Consider the following 20673-nt stretch of genomic DNA (forward strand, 5'->3'; position numbering starts at 1 on the left):
CGTTTTACATGCTGATTAAATTTTTTTTTATCATATTGAATCTTGGAATTTGTACTTTTTAGCTTATCTTTTCATGACTGGAGACTTTTCTTTTGGCTAAAATTAAGTGTCTACACACATCTGCACATGAGTTCTTAAGGGACCTTTTTACAGTAGTGAGATTCCCACATATTTAAATAAAACCTAATCTGGTACTTAATGAATGGATCAAATATTTTCTTCAGTTTATGGAAAGTACTGGGCTTTTACTGACATGCTAATTGAAACTTTTACCAATGTAGCATGTTTTAAAACTTGCGGTTTATGTAAAGGTGACCTATTGCTTACTTTTAGTTTTTGCATTGGTGTGCTAGGAAGTTCAGTTTCAATCCTTGTAAAAGGTTGCAACATACTGTAATACAGGTCTAGATTGTTGCATGAAAAGTAAATCTGACATTCATCCGTGTGCTGTTGGGATAGGCAACCTTTCATGCTAATTTGCTTACCTGCTGGGACAACATTTAAGTCTTTGAGCACAAAAGGATTTAGCTCAATTGTTAAAGCACATTAAATGATTCTAAAAGGGGATTTTGCACAGTCATTACAATGCATGTCTGTTTTTTTTTTTGCCACTGCTGTTATGCCACTTCAAAGGCTCTCTTCTGTGTATAAAAAAAGGCAAACCTGTTAAGGTCATCATTGCTGGGTGGATTGAAAGATGTTTTCAATGAAGCTTGGCGTTCTTAACCTGCTGACAGCCTGTGGTAAAAGAGACAGTGAAAAAGAAAGCAATATGAAAAGACAAATCCCTTTTTGTACTCCTATTCCTGACCATTCCTGCATCAGGTCACAGTGTGGCCTCGCTCTGCAGGCTCAGCGGTTTGCTAGTGCAAACAGAAATTGCGCCGAGTGGCAGGATTTTTGACAGTCGGCCTATGGTGCAACCTCAGACCTGCGTTATCTCTCTGGTTAGCTCTAGCAGACTAGCGTATAGATAAAACCTTGTGAAAGGTTGCCCCCTCAGAAAGACAAAGTGTCTTCACCTGGCTGTGATATAGAGGGACCGTTGTGATATATCCTGATTATGTGATACACTTGTTGATTTAAATTGAAACAAAAGCTATTTATCTGATTAACGTGGACTTAAATTTAATACTTTCTGTTCCACTTTCATTGTAGACTTAAACATATAGATTTCAAATTTAAATTAATCTTTTTTTTCTTAGAAATTTATTACATATAGGTTAAGGGCAAAATACATCTTGGGAGCTGTCATCAGGACCCTTTCCTTGAATGGCTTAGCTCAGTTTTAAGAACTTGTAGCCCTTGTACCTCAGATGGGGTGCGGGTGTCAGGTGGTTTTCCTAGAACTCTTCGTGCTCTGTTCCATCTTAGCACAGCTGTCTGTGGTATTTCCCGGCTGTTTTTATGGAAACAAAATGACCTTTTGTTTTCATTTTTCAAATTGATAAAGCTAATTACCTTCAGTGTTTTTTAACTTTTTTTTAACACGTTTTTGGATGTGGAAAACTGCAAATAATCGTTTGTGAATTTGAATACCACATTATTCAGTCTAAAATGTCTTAGGGGCCTGCAAATGCTACTTGCTGAATGACACAAATTCATTATGATAAATCTAAATGTATTGTATGTATGTTGACTGCTATATGACCAGTATAAACACATTTTGCAGATTATAAAGATACAAAATGATGCAAATTTATTATGAATTGTTTATTCTTGATACAATATTTTTAAATACAGTGGTTAAACAAACTTACATTGTAAAATGCATTAAATATAGTTTGAGTGTTAGTATATTATTGTTTGTGAAACTATAATATTAAACAGTAGACATTTGAATGATCTGTTACCATAGAGATGTACCTCAAATATTATGGTGGTAGTACCATCAACTTAATTTCACCAACAACCCCATTACCAGTAAATTAGCTGATATAGTAAGAATTAAGTTGTTACTTACACTCTTCTGTAAAGAAAGTTAAAGTACAGATGGCAGCTTCTCTTACTAAGCAAAATGGTTAAATAACTGGAATACAATACATAATGGCTTATACAGCAAAAAACATCAGTAACACTCATAACAATGAATATAATATTGGACATTTATGATAACTGTCGTTTTCAATATGATGCATTTTTATTGGTACGATATTACTGGAATTTATACCAAATCAGTTAATTGACTGCTGAATACATTGAGCTATTTTGCTGAAATTGTATTCGTTGTCCGGATAGTTTCTAACTTTAGCACTAGTATAAGAGTCAATATGTGTAAAAATCTAAATGAAGTAGAATTTTAAAGTCTGGTTATTGTTTCAGTGTCTAACTGATACAGAAAATGAAAGGTCTAGCAATCATAGTAAACATAGCAGTATGTTTGCTGTATCTGCATTATTTTGGCTGTAAAAGTCAAATACCAGACTTCACTAGTCTGAAGGGCATTTTTGCATGCCGTGTGGTGTTTGTGAATGTATCAATTTGAGAGAAATTCAAAGCTGCATATGGAAATGCTACCCTTGATTAAGTTGCTATCTTTGTTTTGGTACATGAAGTCTTGAATGCAAACAAGGAACATATTGTAACTGTATCATACCTCATTCCATGCAATAGTGATAGAAATTATTCTGCATGTTCTGATATGACTCCTGTATTCAGTTAGCTTTATAGGCACAGGGTTGGCAAGCAGAACTGGCCTACAGAAGAATCCAGAGATGCTGCTGTGCTGTGACCTGCATTTTGTTCTCTAAATCTCAGGTACAGAAAACTGGCCCTGAAGTGGCACCCTGATAAGAACCCTGACAATAAGGACGAAGCAGAAAGGAGGTTTAAAGAACTTTCAGAAGCATATGAAGTTCTGTCAGATGGTAGGTGTGATTTCATCTCGGTACTTAATCTGCTTTGAATAGGTTTCCTGTCTGTTTAATGTCAATTTTTAATAGGAAACCCAAACTTCAGTGAAGGTTTTTGATACCCCTTGACCTTTTTCTATGTTGCAAATGACCTTTTGCAATTTGGTGACTTGATTTCAGTATGGCACATCTTTTTTCAAACTGCATCATGTAAAGATCAAGGGTTTTTTTACACTAGAGAGTTCGTGGTCCTGTTCTATCTGACCTCTGTGGCTAAGGATCTGCGCCTGTGGCTGGTAGGCTGCCGGTTCACATCCCACGGCCTGCAGAGGAATCCTACTCCGTTGGGCCCCTGAGCAAGGCCCTTAACCCCAGCTGCTCCAGGGGTGCCGTATAAAGGGCTGACCCTGCTCTCTGACCCCAAACTTCTCTCCCTGTCTGTGTCTCATGGAGAGCAAGTTGGGGTAAGACACAAATTCCTAATAAAAGAAATTGTATATTGCCAATAAAGTGATCTTCTTGTTCTTCATCTGAATAAGTGTCTCAGGATGCATGAAGTATTAAAATACAAATTAGTTGTGTTCGTTAAGGCAGTAATTGCAGGTAGGTAAATGAATAACAGCTTATACAGCCCTAATGAGTCGTCTTGTCATGATCACAGTGATGCTGGCACATCTTTAAGTAATGTACTTATTCTTTTCTCTTTTTAGTGAGGTAAAATGATGCAATAGATTTTCCCATGGTAGTATTATCAGAATGATTGGCATATCACATCGTGTAACACTGTTCATGAGGCTTTCTGAACTTTTTTGGGGAGCATAACTTCCAAATTTGTGAGCAGCGGTATCATGTGATGATGAATCCATGGAGGTTGAAGTAATGAAGGATACAAAAAACTTTCTCATGATAGGGAGACAGGAGTGCACAAACAGATTGATTTGTAGCAAGTGAAATTTCCTCAGGAATGGTAGGTGTAAGATAAAAAGATGGGTTATTCTGTGAAACCATTTAATTGGGATTTTTTTTATTCTTACCTTTACATCGGTCTTTGCTGACATACTTAATTTTTCTCTTTTCCCAGTGACATTTCTCTGTCAGGTGGTTTTGACTGATTTGTTTTACATTTACAAAGGTTTAAACAGTTCTGAGATGTTAATAGCATTTTTAGAACTATATGTGACTTTGACGTTTTGAAACGGGGAAGATTTACCATTCAAATGGAAAACATCATTTTGTACATGAAAAATTCAAATGTATTTTGAATACTTTGTTTAGTACAGCAGTGATTCAGTGACAATAGTAGGGCAACATTTCTTAATAACATAGACTACATTTCTCTATGAAGGTTTCTGAGAGTGTGAAACTTAGTAAGGACTAAAACTAACACTGTCTTTCTGTGGAGACCTGTGACCCCAGGCGATAACATAGTCCTTAATTTGCTTAAAACAGAGATAACAAGAAAGGTTTTAAGAACCCTTCATGACATGACTTTCCTTAGCATTATGTAAGTGAATGTGCCCATTTAAAATATTGGTGCTTTACCTGTCAGTCATGTAATTTGTAAAATTATGGAATTATGACTAAGGGAAGATGGAACAAAACATTTGTAAAGCACAGTCAGTTAAATATTAAAATGAGGTATACTTTTAATAGAGCAGTGCCTTGTTTAGCACTGAGTATGCATTCCTGAGAAGGAAGCTGTGTTCCTAGGAGCCCCGTTTCCTACATGCTAGTGATGTACGAAGTCTTCATTGGGGTGTCTGTAATGGCATTACTTAAATAAATTAATCATTTATCCATCCGTTTTCTCACCACTTCATGCAGTTCAAGGTTGCGGGGCTAGCCGGAGCCAATAGAATATGATTAAAAATCAATTTTGTGAAGTGTTTATTTTTAACTTCTAGTAACAGAAGAAATGCATTAATTCTTTATACAAGCCAATGAACTGACTGTTCAGACTGCCAGTGGATAATCCTGGGGTCAGGCTGTGGTTTATCATGGAGGTGGCTTGAGATTTCTTTTGACGAGTGATTATAAATGGCTCTGCCTGTGCAGTCAACATGCACATGCCTCACTCTCGTTGGCTCAGAGCTTGCGTGTCATTTTTCATTGCTTTTTGCTTTTAGCATAAATAATACCTGAATGCAGAACTACAGCCCGTGCTGAGTGTGCTGTAAAATGTTACACATGCTGAAATGTTGAGTCAGAAGGTGTACTTTTAACACAGCAATGCCTCGTTTAGTGCTGAGTATGCATTCCGGAGAAGGAAGCTCTGTACCTGTGCTCTATGTGCATCACAGTCAGACATTCTGCTTTTATACAGGTATATTTGGAGTAACTTAAATCATGGCCAGGATATGGAGCACTAGGGGGGATCGTTGTAAATATAATCCGTTTACTTCATCAGGTAGTGAAGTGCTGACTTGCGTTTTCTCTCTTATCTTCCAGCCAACAAGCGGAATATTTATGATCGCTATGGCAAAGAAGGCTTAAGTGGGAACGGAGGAGGTATGTGACCTCTGTTTTTGCGCTGGTGGACCCTGCAAGAGGGAATGTGTCATGTGGGAAACTTCTCCAATGGTGCAAACAGAGAAATGAACTTCATGTGATTTTTATGTGAAAGGCGCCCAATGGCTTCAGCCCCACCACTGCAGGCTATTATCCACTGCCCATCCTGTTGGGCTACTACTTCTCGGGAGTTTATTGTGTAGTTGGATGTTGCCTCCAAGACCAGCTCAATATTTAGCTGTAATAGTCTTACAGTATGTGTCATGGAGCTGAATTCCACCACTTTTTTTTTTATTGAGCACTGTTTGAAATGTTAAATCATAGTTCCCTCAGTTTTCGGTTTTAAAGAAATGATATGGCCTACGTTCAATACATTGCCTGTCACTGTTTCTGTAAATACTGCTTAGGCTGCCCTTTGACCTTCTGTACTGACAAGATTTTCTTAGTTCTAAATGCATAGCCCTTACCCTGCCTTTTGTTTTTTAACCGCTGCAATTTCAGAATTTTTCTAGGTCCCTTGCATCACACCAATGCCACTGCGAATCAGTCTTTACAAACCTTTTCTTTTTTCACAGGAGGGCACTATCACAATGGTGACAGCTTTGGATTCACTTTCCGCAACCCAGAAGATGTGTTTAGAGAATTCTTCGGAGGACGAGATCCTTTTGCTGACTTCTTCGGTAATTGGTTTTCCAGTGAGCTGGCAGTACACATAAAGCCTTCGCTACATGAAGTTTGTAGTGCTCTGCTATATTGTATTTACACTATGCCATCCCAGAGCCCTGGTTACACTGTCACCACACTTGCTTTTAAATGTCATAAATAATCCCAAAAGTCTGTATTCGGTATACTGATGGCTTCTCTTGATATTTAAATTATGTAGCTTTGCAGCCTCGCCAGACATTTTCTAGTTATTTCTAGTTGGCAAAAATGAATTATTTAATTTTCCCAGGTTACTTAAACAGAAACAAACCTTATTCTCAGTGTTGGTCCAGTTTTATCTCAAATGAATATCGATGAATAGTATTCTCTTAGGTGAATATCTAGTCAGTTTAATTATTTGTGTATCTGAAGGTTATTTTTGGTGTGAAAGAATTATGACTTTATGAAAAACAATTTAAGCACTTTCATTTTTGCATCGGTAACTAAGGGAAGAACTGCATGCCAGAGTCTTTGTGTGGTTATCTATTTCTTGAAAGGAGTCAGTGAAACAAGGCTTCCGTGCACAATATGCCCTGTTTTAAGAAATGTAATTGCTGCAGTGGTGGTATCAAGCAACAGGGTTTACTTCAAAATGCTATGAACATATTTTTGTGTAGTGAAAGAACACCTTATAGGGTACACAAAGGACCAAATAAGAGTCACATGTTGTAGAAACAAAGAATGTGCCGTTTCACTGGAATGTTTGGAATATCGCTGCAAACAATTAACTGTTGTTAAACTAAACAGATGAGCTTTCTAGATCAACTGTACAGCAGAATCCAGTTATAGTTAGCTTTTGTACTTTGCTAAGGTGTTGTAATAAAACATTCTTTTTAAAGGACATTTTACATTCCTGGAGAACAAAGATTCTCCTCTTTACTTCATGCTGCTTTCTTTACTTTCCTTATGCTGTTTCACACTACAGAGGTTAAGGCTAGGGTTCTCTCTACCATTATATTTCCAAAGAAAAATGTTGAAGTACAGTGCAGGAGAGTGTAGATCATAATATTGCCATGTCATTTCATTATCCATTATTATATAAGGATATTTATTGAGGTCTATTAAAAAAACAACACATGCCTTCAGGAAACTTTGTGGGCCTGTATACGAAGTAATTGCTATATTTAAACTGCACTTAAAGTACAGCTGTTGCTGTTTTTTTTTATTACTTCTTACGGAAGCTACTATAACAGCATCACAAACGCGTTAAATGAAACCAGTATGAACTCAGTATACCTAGTACCAGAACTGGACACTGAATAACTCCACAGTGACTCATCATCTGTAATAACCTTGTCTTGCAGATCTCTGTTTGGAATTCAGGCAGTCACTGAATGGCATAGAGTGATTTTCTGAATGTAGGGAGTAGAATCCGCTAGGTGCAGGGCTTAGCTTTTCTGTTCCTCTGGACTCTTTTTATTTCTGGGGTATAATTTAGATAGGTTCACAATTACCTGCTGTAGGGTTAAAGAAGTGTTCCTTCGCCAGATAGTTTTCTAAGTAAAGGGGTATCACATTGTTGAGTTTACCAGCCACATACCTACATAAAAATCAATTTTGAGAAAACACACTGCTAAAAAAAGGGCATTTTAAAAAACAAATCCATGTTTCTAACATTACTCATTCCTATTTACTATAATAGGTGTGGACACACAAAGGCTTTAGATTTAGAATTAGGTTGAGATGGATACCAGAAGATAATAGAAGTTGCCAGTTATTGGGATTTAGTAACACTTGAGCATACGGATTCCTGGCTGGCAGGACTATAGAGCCCTTCTGTCTTTGGCAGTGACAGGTGTCTGTCCTCCAGCAAGCAGTGGAGGCCTTGCTGTTTCTTTTTCCACTACGCAGTGTGAAGACAGTCTTGAGTAGCACATGGCTCATTGGAGATGACCTTGACCCACCCATAGTCAACGTGCAAGTGTAAGCTGGGTTAAATAGCTGCTAAGACTGGGAAAACGGAATAGGAAAGAAGCAGATTGCACCCAGGAATTGAGCGCAGGGCCCCAGAACTGCGAGTTGCAGTCCTTACCACTGTGCTACCATGCCTCCCAGAACCCTGTAATCTAATCCTTAATTGTGAACAGCACTGGTCCGTACGACATGAAGTGATGGCCAAAATGAACCTTTTAAACTTCCGATTTGGTTGGTAAACAATGAATCGGGATGCGTTTCTTTGTTTCAGGTGAGCCCCGACATTGATTCCTAAATTTCTGATTGTTTTTGTATGTGGGTCACTCCGAAGTTAAACCTGTTAAGGTCACAAACATTTCCAGTGCTTTCTCTAGTGTTTTAGAAGTCTTTTACTTTTTTTTTTTTACCTGAGCGATGGAGACAGCTTTTCATTAACAAGATATTTGTTCTTCCCTATAAAACAGACGATCCCTTTGAGGACTTCTTCGGCAGCAGAAGGGGTCAGCGTGGGGTTAGCAGAAGTCGGCCAGGAGGTTCCTTCTTCCATGGATTTGGTGGCTTTCCTCCTTTTGGTGCTGGATTCTCGGGATTCGATTCAGGCAAACTATATATATTTTTTCCTCCTCTTGCTATTTGGAGAACACACTTTAACAAACAAGAAGTGCTTTGTTTACACACAGTTATTGATATATCGACTAACCAGCCAAGTAATGTTGTTTGAGGACATGGGAGAATTAATAGGTTAGATGAAATTGTTGGTCTCTGAACAAGATTCTTGTTTTCTTGAGTCTTGAATTGCTGCACTCCTTGTATAAACTTTCTTCTCTCCGTGTGTAATCTCTCTTCACTTTTGATTTGTGCACATTGTTCTGTGTCCGCTCATGCGTCCAACCAGTTTTGCTTTCATTACTGAAGGGGAAAATGCCAAACTGAAAGATGGCTGCTAAAAATGTAAAAAAAAAAAAGTTTATTATGAGCTTCCCTGTAAAGAGTTCAGTGCAAGAAAGCCTTGACGGATTTTTTTTAGCGGCTTAAAGTGTGGGCCTGTCAGCATCACTAATGTAGGCTCCTGATTTCCTTGAATTCCTCTGCCATAGCAAATAAGACGCAGTGCTGCATGTGTGGTTTTTAATAGTCCTCTTCTCTGTAGTGAAGCTGTTTTGTGTGACATACAGGTAACTAGAAAGCAGCTGTGACCTTTCAACAGGTTTCACCTCCTTTGGGCAAATGGGCGGCGGAGGATTTGCTTCGTTCTCCTCCACCTCGTTCGGGGGCGGCGGCGGCAGCGTCAGCGGCGGGGGCATGGGCAACTTCCGATCGGTATCCACCTCCACCAAGATTGTCAACGGCAGGAAGGTCACCACAAAAAGGTACCCAGGGCACTGCTGGAAAAGAAACTGGGTCTGTCGTTCAAGTCATACTTGGCTTGAAAAGGCTGAGGAAAAAAACAAGTTCACTGCTTTTTAGAGATTTCCATTTGCAAATTTGAATGAGTTAAAACTCAGAATGAACTCCTGCCTAAAAGCTGGGAACACTTTAAACTCTAGGGAAGCAAATAACTGCGAGCAGGGTCCAGTGAAAGTGTGGAAGCCCACCTGGAAGGAGAAAAACCACAAGTAGGGGTCCTGATAACCGGGATTGGAAAGGAGGTGTGGTGTGGAGGTGCATGGAATTTCCAGTATTGTCCACTAGTGGGCACTGGTGGGTCTGTGGTTCTTATTTACTTACTTTACTAAAGAACTGTATTTCTGGTTCATGCTTGTTTTATCAGGACCTGAACATGCAATGCTTCGATTTTGCAGGGCTGTTAAACTTAATGGAATGTTTTCTCCATTTTTAGAATTGTAGAGAATGGACAGGAGCGAGTAGAGATTGAAGAAGACGGGCAGTTAAAATCTCTAACTATAAATGGTAAGGAGCAGCTCCTACGGTTGGATAACAAGTAATTCCTGGCACAGTTTGAATGGAAATGAATACTTTAAGCAAGGCTGAGATTTTTTTTGTTTTTGTTTTTGGCTGATTTCTGTAAGTCAGTTTTGGAATATATCTTTAAATGGACTGTTTTCTCATTTTAGAGTATTTATGAATTGCACCCTGTGAAATTTGTTGCAGGTTGCGTTTATTCAAGTTTACTTTTGTTGGGACCATTACATTAGAACCGGAAGATTTTTGTCCATTATGTTTTGTTGTATTGTTTTTCCTGTATGCACTTTTGCTGTATTGCAATTTCTCCCTTGGTGCACATTGCCTTCTAGCTAGTGTTGGGGGCAAAAGCAAAATGTATATTGACTGAAGCATGGATATGGCTCATTCATCTGGTAAACTTGTTGGATTAGAAACCTTAACCGTGCTTTCATATGAAAAACCTGTTTTTCAACTTCTTAACCTTTGTTAGTACTTTTTCTTTTGTACATGCCCGTAGATTGTTAATGAATTAATGGTATTAATGTGCATTTTTTCATTTAAATTCATTTCTGCATGATTGCCAGTAATTGCTGTTCATACTCCTAATGTTACTGTCTGTTGCTTAACCAGGCATTAATTGGAAACATAACAAAAATGCAGGGGAATTTTTGTGTACTTTGTAAAACCATTTGGATTCAATAAATGTGTTACATCCTTTTTGGAATGTTGCAGTTTTGGAGTCTGTGTGATGATTTGGAAGTAAAGAAGCATGCCAATCCTGACAGCTTTACTCACATTATTGCCCCAGAAATCTTTAAGAGTTTGTTTATTTGGCTGTATTGATGTTCTAATTTAATTTTGTTCCAGTCTGTATAAAGGAATCACTTCATTAGCGACATTTACTGTGAGCTAGAAATGTGTTTTGAAATTTTCACTTGATCGCTTCTAAAGGGGAAATATCAACCCATTCTAGTTAACCTTCACAAAAGTTTGATTTCACTGCACCCCTTGGTTAAATATCCACGGCTTTTAATACCACCTTACAAATTACACGGCTGCTTTAAGAAAATGCTCATGTGCTTGCTTATCACACTTGTTTGCTTCAGGAAAAGAGCTCTTTTCTTGCATATGACAATTTTCAAGGTAAAACATTGAAATGCACCTCAAAATCAATTAGTGAGCTAAATATGGTATTGACTACTGTACTGTGCTGACTTTTATATTTGTGGCATCTAGGATAATTACATTTGATTAATGTTCTTATATTAGCCCCTACCTCTGTTCTCCGAGTAGTGGTGTTTAATAAAGAATTTTAGACCCTGTAAAAAGTCTAGTCACACCGGAGAGTGACATAACCATGGAACGAGGTTGTGACGCCTGAGCCCAGGTATTTTTCAAAAATGTTCTTGAAACCAAGAGGTTAGTTGTGCGTTGGGGCTGTCACTGTGTTCCCTCCTCGGGCATCGTTACATGCTGGCCTGACTTAAGAGCCTTTATATGACACCCCTACTGCTTGGTGGGGGAACAGTGGAGGCTTTGACTGCTACTGCTGCTGACGCAACCAGAGCTTTTACTTCCCGTAAATAGTCAAACAAGTTGGACGTTTACTTGTGAGGACTAACTTGCCCCAACAGTGGGAGGGTATTGTTTCTTGTTGTCATTGGTCTGTTTGAGATTGCAATAACTAAACCCAAATATTGCTATGCATAAATTATGATTTTCCATACGTAATTTCTGACAGTTTCTTGTTGAATGCGATTTGTTTTTTTTAAGCTGTCCTTACCTGGGTGTGTTAAATGAAATTTGTTTTAATGACCCTGTTTTTATAATTTGTGCTAACAGCATCTCAAATGTACTAGAAAACCCTTAACGGGAGAATTGTTTATCTTAAGGTATCATGTGTTCTTTCTTCTTGGTTAATGATTCAAAATGTTATATACAGCCTTTGAAGGTGTTGTGTTCTGGTACCACTATTCAAAGCATAACCCTTCTTGGACTAAATGTAAAACATGTTTTCAGTGATCAAGGCTGATTTTGGATCATAGCTTCTTTTTTGACAGGCAGTTTTTTGGATTTATTGGAAGAGACTGGGGGCAGCCTGTGGCTCAGTGGTTAGCTTCCCTGCTTTACAGTGCTGGGGAATTAATTCTGGACCTGGGCTGCTATCTGCATGGAGGTTGTATGTTCTCCTAGTGTTTGCGTGGGTTTCCTCCGGGTGCCTGGTTTTCTCCCACAGTCTGAAGACATACTGGTAGGTTAATTGTCTTGAAGTTGGTCCTGGTGTGAGCGTGTGCGTGTCTGTGTCTGTCTGTACCCCGTGATGGACTGGCTTCCTGTCCAGGGCGTATCTTGCCTTGGGTCCATTGCTTGCCAGGATAATAATAATAATAATAATAATAATTGCTTACACTTATATAGCGCTTTTCTGGACACTCCACTCAAAGCACTTTACAGGTAATGGGGACTCCCCTCCACCACCACCAATGTGCAGCATCCACCTGGATGATGCGACGGCAGCCATAGTGCGCCAGAACGCTCACCACACATCAGAGGAGAGCAGAGTAATGTGGCCAATTCATAGAAGGGGATAATTAGGAGGCCATGATTGGTAAGGGCCAATTGGAAATTTGGCCAGGATGCCGGGGTTATACCCCTACTCTTTTCGAGAAGCACCCTGGGATTTTTAATGACCACAGAGAGTCAGGACCTCGGTTTTACGTCTCATCCGAAGGACAGCGCCTGTTTACAGTATAGTGTCCCCATCACTATACTGGGGCATTAGGACCCACATGGACCACAGGGTGAGCACCCCCTGCTGGCCCCACTAACACCTCTTCCAGCAGCAACCTTAGTTTTTCCCAGGAGGTCTCCCATCCAGGTACTGACCAGGCTCACACCTGCTTAGCTTCAGTGGGTTGCCAGTTGTGAGTTGCAGGGTGATATGGCTGCATCCATAGGCTTCAGCATCCTTGTGACCCCGTCCGAAATGGATAATGAAAATGGATGGATGGGAGACATGGAGATGTGATGCAGCCTAAATAAAACATTGTCAGAAAATCACAGCTGTGACGCTTATTTTGTCGCACCTCAGATGAAATGCGAGTGTGTGTTGATAGCTCTGTGCTGCCTAGGTTGCCGAGAGATGAAGTACCCTTGGAATCGGAGAGCATTAACATTTATTAAGTTTTATTCCCATAAGCATTACGTTTATTTCCCACGAAATGTGAAAGCTGAGGAGCTGTGGTTCTAGGGAATATTCAGGACTAAGCTCAGGAATCTCGCTTTATTTCCTCCGGTCCTGTATCTTTGGTGAATTATGTGGCAGTATACCGCCAGAGGGTGTTGTCAGACCAAAAGGGAAAAATGTGGATGCAAGACATAGTTTTTCTTCTAAACCAGTTTGGGTTTTGTGGTTATATTAATTCCTCTTTATAAAGTGGGACAGTGTGTCAATATTTGGTTTCTTCAGACTTTCTTCCTTTTATGTACTGTTTGATGCGTTATTAAAATGTAATTTCAAAAATCCAAAGTTAAATTGATAAAATTTAAGAGATTGCTGTCTTACAACGCTGGGGGCCTTGGGTTCAGTTCCTGGGGTGTGCCTGCCAGGATAGGCTCTGGATCCCTGCCTTCAATTGGAAGAAGCAGTTAGGAAACGAATGGAGTGGATGGAATAAATAATTGTATTGTTACTGGTATTGGTATATTTAGAAAGACGTAATATAGGGCTATGTAATGTCAGGTCTTTTGAGTGGTTTTGAATCTTAAGCCTAAAGCATTGTGGTTTCTTAATCTGAGAGGGAAAACTAGACCTGGACCTTTGATGCGAACAAAAAAAAAACTGCAACAATGTCCTTGTAGGTGACTGCAACACTGCTGTTACATCCTGCTCATTACACCTTGTGTGATGCCTCAGTTATTTATTTTATTTCCTGTGAAAGGTATTCCTGGTAAATTACATTCTAAACTATGCCACTAATGACAAATTAAGTAATGTAAGTCAAAAGGATAGTGACAGTTAACAAATGGGAAAATGTGTATTATTGAAATAAATGTATTAACTTTCCATTGTAAAATATGTAAAATCTGTATGAGTAATATATTAGCAATCTCTGTTTCTGTGCTGATGGTGCTTATTGTTGTTTTCTTTATCATTAAGTAGCTGTACTCTGTGTGAAATGTCTGGTAATAGTTCAAATACTGACAAGAATTTTCAACAATTGATTCAATTTTTTTATTGCAAATGATGGTTCATTAAAGATACTCCACTGCCATTTTAGTAGTTTTGCAACTTCTAATATCATCAGTACTAATACTATGAAAGCATATTGCATGTCTGTGTAGTTGTGATCATTTCCGGAAAATAATCTGGTGGTGCTGTAGCCCCCTCTGCTGGAGAAATAATTTAGCTCTTTTTGATTGTGCTCAAATAGGAAAATTTAATTCCATCACAGAAAATAGATGACAATTAGCAGAAAAAGAAACAAATGCAAATATTGTATGTGCTGCAAAATAGTACAGATCTACAAATGTAATTGAGTTTTTCCTTTCAGTGAATGGTTTGGATTAAGCAAGGCAGTATATTTATCATTTTGTTTCATTGCTATCACCAAAGTGATCCTATTATATTGATCCACTGGAAACTATTTCACACTTAGTACTAAATAACATACAGTTGATTTTGCCTTATTAAAATGAGCAGTTATATGGAAATATCCTGTGCCAGAATTGTTCCAAATGACTTCTAACTAATGATTAATTGAGTACTGGTGCTAATATGGTAGAAGGTCCTGGCAATTTTGAACCATCTTATGTACTCTGAAAACTACAGTCAGGAAGTGTTAGGATCCCTACTGCTCAGAATTGTATGTAATAATACTGCAATCTTAATGCAGTATTCTGATTGGTAAAGTTATTTGTTCAACACTGCACTCATTGAACTGCAGTCTTCCTTAAACTTATGAATACTCTATGGATTTAGATAGAAAATGTCAACAAGTGAATATATCATGATGTCTCAACAACCCTCAGTACTGTACTGCATTATACCTTCTTTGTTTGCAAATTTAATGAGGGGTGCTAGCACACTGTCAAGGTTTGTTTTTTTCAGATCTCACACCATAACTGTAAAGTTCCGAGTTGCTGGTGATATATTCTATCTGTGTTTCAAGGAAGAGGTCTGATAACAGCAAAGCTGTCTGTTCCCTACTGTTTCTGCTCCAGCCTCAGTCAGATGTTCCAGTACACATTGTTTCCTAACTCTTACATCCTTTACTGGCTCAAGCACTGAGTGCAGACGATCCAATTTATCCCTCAGGCAGGACTATGACACGCTATTTACTAAAGCTTCTAATATTCTGCCTAGTAAACAGATGTCCAGAAAAGGTGGCTTATTTCTTCAGGTGCCTCTCTCTCTCAAGGCATTAATTCAGCTTAATAAACTTAAAATTGAGGGCAAGGGCTAACGTGATCTGTTCTGTCCTTTATTTTTGGTGTCTACAAACAAAGCCAACAGTGCAGCAGCCTGCACGTTTCATAGATGGAGGTGAGAGCTGTGTGGAATGCTACAGACAGTGATATGTGCTATCAGACCTCATTTTCTTTTATGCAATAATCACAATCTATGTTTTATTCATGACCAGTGCACTACCTGAATGATAAAGAAATACGAGAGGTACTGTATCTCAAACCCGATCTTTTAGCCTGATTATGCTGTAATGTTTCTTTCAAGAATCTCCATGTCATGCCCTAGTAAGGAAATGTAACTTTTAGACGTTGTTTATGAGGTGGTGTAATGGACAGATTCTGATAAAAAAAAAAGCCCGAACTCCACATCTGACTTCTGCAAACTCATCACATGTGGAGGACAGGGTTTGTAGCACTATGGAACTGAAATATCTTGGTTTTCTTGTTACCATGTTCACTGTTCAATAGTACATTTTTGAAGTGTAGCCTGAGGCACATTTCAGTGCATGACTGGACTTTTACATCACAAACTGTCCTGGGGCTAGTGCCGGCAAGCGTCACATAGATTTTTTTAAAACGGCCGTTTATTTCAGATATTAATTATCCCCATTGTTGCTTTGTTCTCTTGAGAGAGAGAATAAATAAAAATGAATTTCCCAAAGCAAGTGCTGTATCCTATACTGAGGAATGCATTGTCTTCTTGTGCCACTTTTCTCATTATTGCACTGAGATTAGTTGGGTACAGCGTAAAAGGCTTGTTTAAGCAGCCTATGAAAAACCGGCCTAATTATGAAAGGATTTTGCCTACAGCATGAAAAGGAAGAAGCAGGTGTGTGAAAATGTAGTATTACCTATGTGTAGTTATGTACAGTAAGTAAAAGGTCTGTGATTTTTCTTTCAATGAGTTTGTAAACATGCATGTTTAAGTTGCACTTCCTATTTCAACGCTTAGTAAAATATTCTTCACTATACTGGGAACGCTAAAATGCTAATACACATCTGTATTTCATATACATTAGATCACTGTAATGCCTTACACAAATGAGCCTTTATCACTTTTGCCCCATTCTGATTCAGCTGTTTCTGTATGAGCTGTTGCCCAGCTTTTTAATCCCTAATGGCATGCTTTGCTGAAGACCGTTACATGTGCTATGTGACTTTTTCTTTCATGCAATAGAACAATTGTTCTATAATCAGATGATCAAATAATCAACAGGCATAGCTATGTTTCCTAGGGATAAGACTACTGTAATGCCTTCCAAAGTGGGTCACCTACTAAGCTAAAAAATGTCCTGAATTCTGGCCTTTGTGCTATGTCTACTCTGTCTGCTCCTTTCTACTGTCTACAAATTCCACTGGCTTCCTTTGAAATTTGAAGAGGAATGCCGTCTGTCAGCTCTAAGGCATTGAATGGTCTGACTCCATGTTGTATTTATATTATGTATGAGTATAGTCCATCTCTTAATCTGAGATCCTCAGATTCCAGACAGTGCTTTCTCTACCACAGACAAGTCCAGACCAGGTTCCACATCATGGGCCAGAGAGCCTTCTCTAGCGCAGTACTCACTGCCCAGGTCCATTACAAATTCTGCAACTACATGTTTTTGTCACTTGCTTGAAAGCAAAACTTTTTGCTTGAGCTTTTAGCGTACAGTTTTGCTGTATTCTGATTTGTTTTGTAAACGCATTTATATTGAAACCAGAAGCACATTTGAAAAGTATAGAAGCATTTCAACTTGCCAGTAAGAAATCTATAATATATAGAAGCACTCTGAAAATTAAACACACATTTTCTACTACATCATTCCATTCATTCATTTTTCACACACATGTTCATTTGTAAAAGTTGCACAGAAGTTTCACTATTTTTAAAAGAAACTTTTATCCCACCACTCACTCCTGTTTGTGTGGGCCCTACGTCTTAACACATGAATATAGAAAACCCTCTGGTAAAATAAAGTTAAGAGATGTTTTAAGGAGTACAAAATCTACCTGTGAAAAATGTAAAGTTTGCTCTTTTCTTTCACCCCTCAGGAAACATCAGTTAATGCTTTTACGTTGTTATGCTGAAAAAATATCTGTAGGCGTTAGTGTACATTCATGCTAGGTATTAAAAGTCCAGCCAACAACATTTGAAAAGACAGCCTTCGCTATTCCCAAATTTAGAAAGGGCCCATTCATTTGATTCATGTGCTGTGGCAGCGGTTGAAAGTGGCAGATTAGAGATAGTTGTGTGAACCCACCCACATGCTGCCCCTCACATCTTTCAAAATGTTTTTTTTCCCTGTTCTTAATTTAGGGAAAGTGTTCTATGCTGTTGGTGACGTGAGCAGTGGAGTGCTCGTCAATGACTTGCTATCTTATAAAACAGCACCTCCCTCTTACCCCCTTGTGGCCATTTTGGTAAAAACTGTTACACATCATTAAGTAATGCAGCACAAACACTGTGCATTCGACACTTTTCTTAGCCTCCTTACATTTCTGCTGCTTCCAGGCCATTAAGCTCATTAGATTAGAGTTCATTTTGCAGATCTGATCTACTGTTTCAAGTCTAAGCTTCCCAAAGGTTAAGAGTTACCTGAAAAGCTGTGCTGTTCTATGCTCTACTTTATGTAAACTGCAAACTGAAGCAAGCAATTCCTTATTGCTCCCTTCCTACAGGAGCAACATTTCAGTTATACAGTACCATCCAAATTGTTGGCCGTATACTTATTGCTGGACTGATGTTACAGGATTGGCATAGCTGTAAGTCATACTGTATATGATGAAACTCATTTTTCCCAAGTCTCTTCACGATCATCTTGCCAGTTGTAAAGGATTTTGATGTAACCGGAACCTGCTTTTTAATCTTTAAATCTAAATTTTTTTGTAAGAGGTGCAAAACTAGGTGCTGGCTTCATCAAACCTCTGGGTAGGTAAGGGAGGCTCCAGGATTAGTGAATTAGCTGTTCTAAACATTGTCAGCAAATCATATTTTAATATTTCGTATATTACGTTCTAAAATTTCGCCTTGCAGAACCTTTGAACTAGTTTAATAAAAGAAAATAAACCGATGAATACTGTGTGTGAAGAGGTTTGCCTAATCTCTCATTGATTTGTCCTTTTACTGTAGTAATTACATGCTCTGGATGTCAAACTGTCTTCCACTACCGCAGAGGCATTTTTAGCACATTGTGATCAGACAGGATGAGAGCTTAATTACCATGCTACATTAACAGGCCTGCTAAAAATGTTTATCTCATGCGTTGTCCACAGATCATAATTCGGTCTATAAAAAATGTATGCTACCTTTAGGTAACTGTGCATGAATTGCATATTGTACATACAAATAAATGTATATACAGGATTTCTGGAATGGCTTAACAAGTACAGCTTATAGTCAGACACCTATAGTACTGGTTTGAAGCTGGTTTCCTTACTTGGCTGTGACCAGAATTCATCAATCACTACTGGGTTTGGGTGGACATGAGTTAATTCCTGATGCACTGCATTGGACTAAGATGGCGAATGGCTCTAACAAGTGGGCATTATGGAGAAAAGCATTTGCAGTTCTCATGTTATTGTGCTGCTGCGAGGGTGGCAGTGATGAGCTGAGAAGATGGACAGTTTGCAGTGAAGCAAGAAGGTAGTTGACGAACACGGAGCAATTACATTTTTTAATTATTTGAAAGGGGGGGCCACCAAAATGATTTTGTCAGGAAAACAACTCTGATTAACCGGAAGCTTTCATTCTTCTTCTTCTCGGGATAAGCTCTTCTGTGGCTTAAACTAATATTTCTTACATTAAAACAAGTTTTTAAATCTGTCAGTGTTTTTTGCTGAGTGTGGGGGATACAAGCTCAAAGTCAATAGAATGTACTGTAATTTGTGAAGACATTATCGCTGTTAACATTAAATGTTTACACAACTACAGTACACTATTACAAACCTGGGAAGAATGATAGAATTAATGTAAGACAGTGGAAAAAGACAGACTAGTCCATGGCTGTCATTGATATCAATGTGCTGCTATTGTTTCGTTTTGCTATTAAGTGACAAATGTGTGTAAAACATACAAGGAATGTTTCTAGAGGCAAGGTATACATGGAACCACTGTAGATGAGAATAGTAACTGATGTGAAACACAATACACGCGTTCTGTCATTCCTGCTGAAGACCGAACCAAATCGCAACCAGACCTAAAATAAACTTAAGTATTTTCTTAAATGCCATTTACTTTTGCATTCTGCACTACTGTTTAAATTCCTGTTCAGGTTTGTGCAGACTTTGTTCACCCTTTGAGCTAAACGTCTAGGGCCACCATTCAGTATATACGAGAGTACTAAACTGCGCTGGTAGGTTTTGTCCTCTCCTGAAAAATACATTTACTTTAGTGTGGTTGAAGTGCTCAGTATAAAAGAACGCGAGTCATTCTTCAGAGCCATTCACTAAAATGAAGGGGCACATTTACCCAAAAACATGTGGCCCAAGCCTATATATAACCCTAAATAACACTTCTCATTCTACTCTAATGCATGTTCATTTAGGAAATAAAAATTGAGACAAATCACAACAATGGCTCTAAATTCATGCATGGATAATGATGCTTGGATATTAGCCTGCATTTTGTAGTTTAAATTAAAACGGTCTTTGATCTAGAAAATAAAAGGCAGCCTTTTTATGAGTATTAAAAGATCTCATTATCATGGATCGCACTTTGAATTCCTTTTTTGTTTAAAGTAATTAAATGATAATGGATTATGCTGCTTTTTTGTGTTGTTTTGGGGGCATTAGTCTTATCGCTCAGGTAACGGCCTTATAATAGAAACTGCATATTGATTGGAAAAGCTGAGCTGTTTTAGCAATGTGAATACAGCCAAGCATCTCGTCTCATCGCAGTAGCAAGCAACTGAGAATTACTTTTGTGTGTTTTAAATTAATATTGTGTATCTCTATCTTCAGTGTTGCTTTTCAAGCATGATTAACCGCTATTTGCAATTCAAAGTGAAAAGGGGACTAAAATGAGGGGTGTCCATTTCTTTACTGCTTTTCATTGTTAGCATTCATAAATAAAAGAGGCAGATTGCTCTGGTTTACTATTTTAACAAACTTCCAGGATACACAGAAAAGCCTTTAACACTTCTGTGTGTTGCTTGCCTTACTAAAATGGCTACCTCTAAAACCAACACATGGGATTGACACATTTTTAAATACTTTTAGAGTTGTGTGTTCAGCCATCAGCCTTTGTTGTTTGTCATTTCCTTTGTCCTTCAGATCCAAACTGTTTTTGGCAGTCTAGATTACCTTCCTTAGTTCTGAGGATTTAAGTGGGACGTTTCTTACAGTG

General features: G+C 38.4%; 1 protein-coding gene across 4 annotated transcripts in view; it reads left to right on the forward strand.

Moving 5' to 3' along the window:
- Positions 1-20673, forward strand: part of LOC102682783 (dnaJ homolog subfamily B member 6) — a 48018-nt gene that overhangs the window by 20319 nt on the left and 7026 nt on the right. For all 4 annotated transcript variants that reach the window (XM_006634434.3, XM_069190991.1, XM_015354821.2 and 1 more), the window contains 6 exons: positions 2758-2867; positions 5301-5360; positions 5936-6040; positions 8441-8575; positions 9184-9346; positions 9817-9887. In XM_006634434.3, coding sequence (XP_006634497.2) covers positions 2758-2867; positions 5301-5360; positions 5936-6040; positions 8441-8575; positions 9184-9346; positions 9817-9887 — 644 coding nt within the window. The remainder of the gene's footprint in view (positions 1-2757; positions 2868-5300; positions 5361-5935; positions 6041-8440; positions 8576-9183; positions 9347-9816; positions 9888-20673) is intronic.

This window comes from Lepisosteus oculatus, chromosome 6 (genome assembly GCF_040954835.1).
Source record: "Lepisosteus oculatus isolate fLepOcu1 chromosome 6, fLepOcu1.hap2, whole genome shotgun sequence".
In the NCBI taxonomy this organism is placed as follows: Eukaryota; Metazoa; Chordata; class Actinopteri; order Semionotiformes; family Lepisosteidae; genus Lepisosteus; species Lepisosteus oculatus.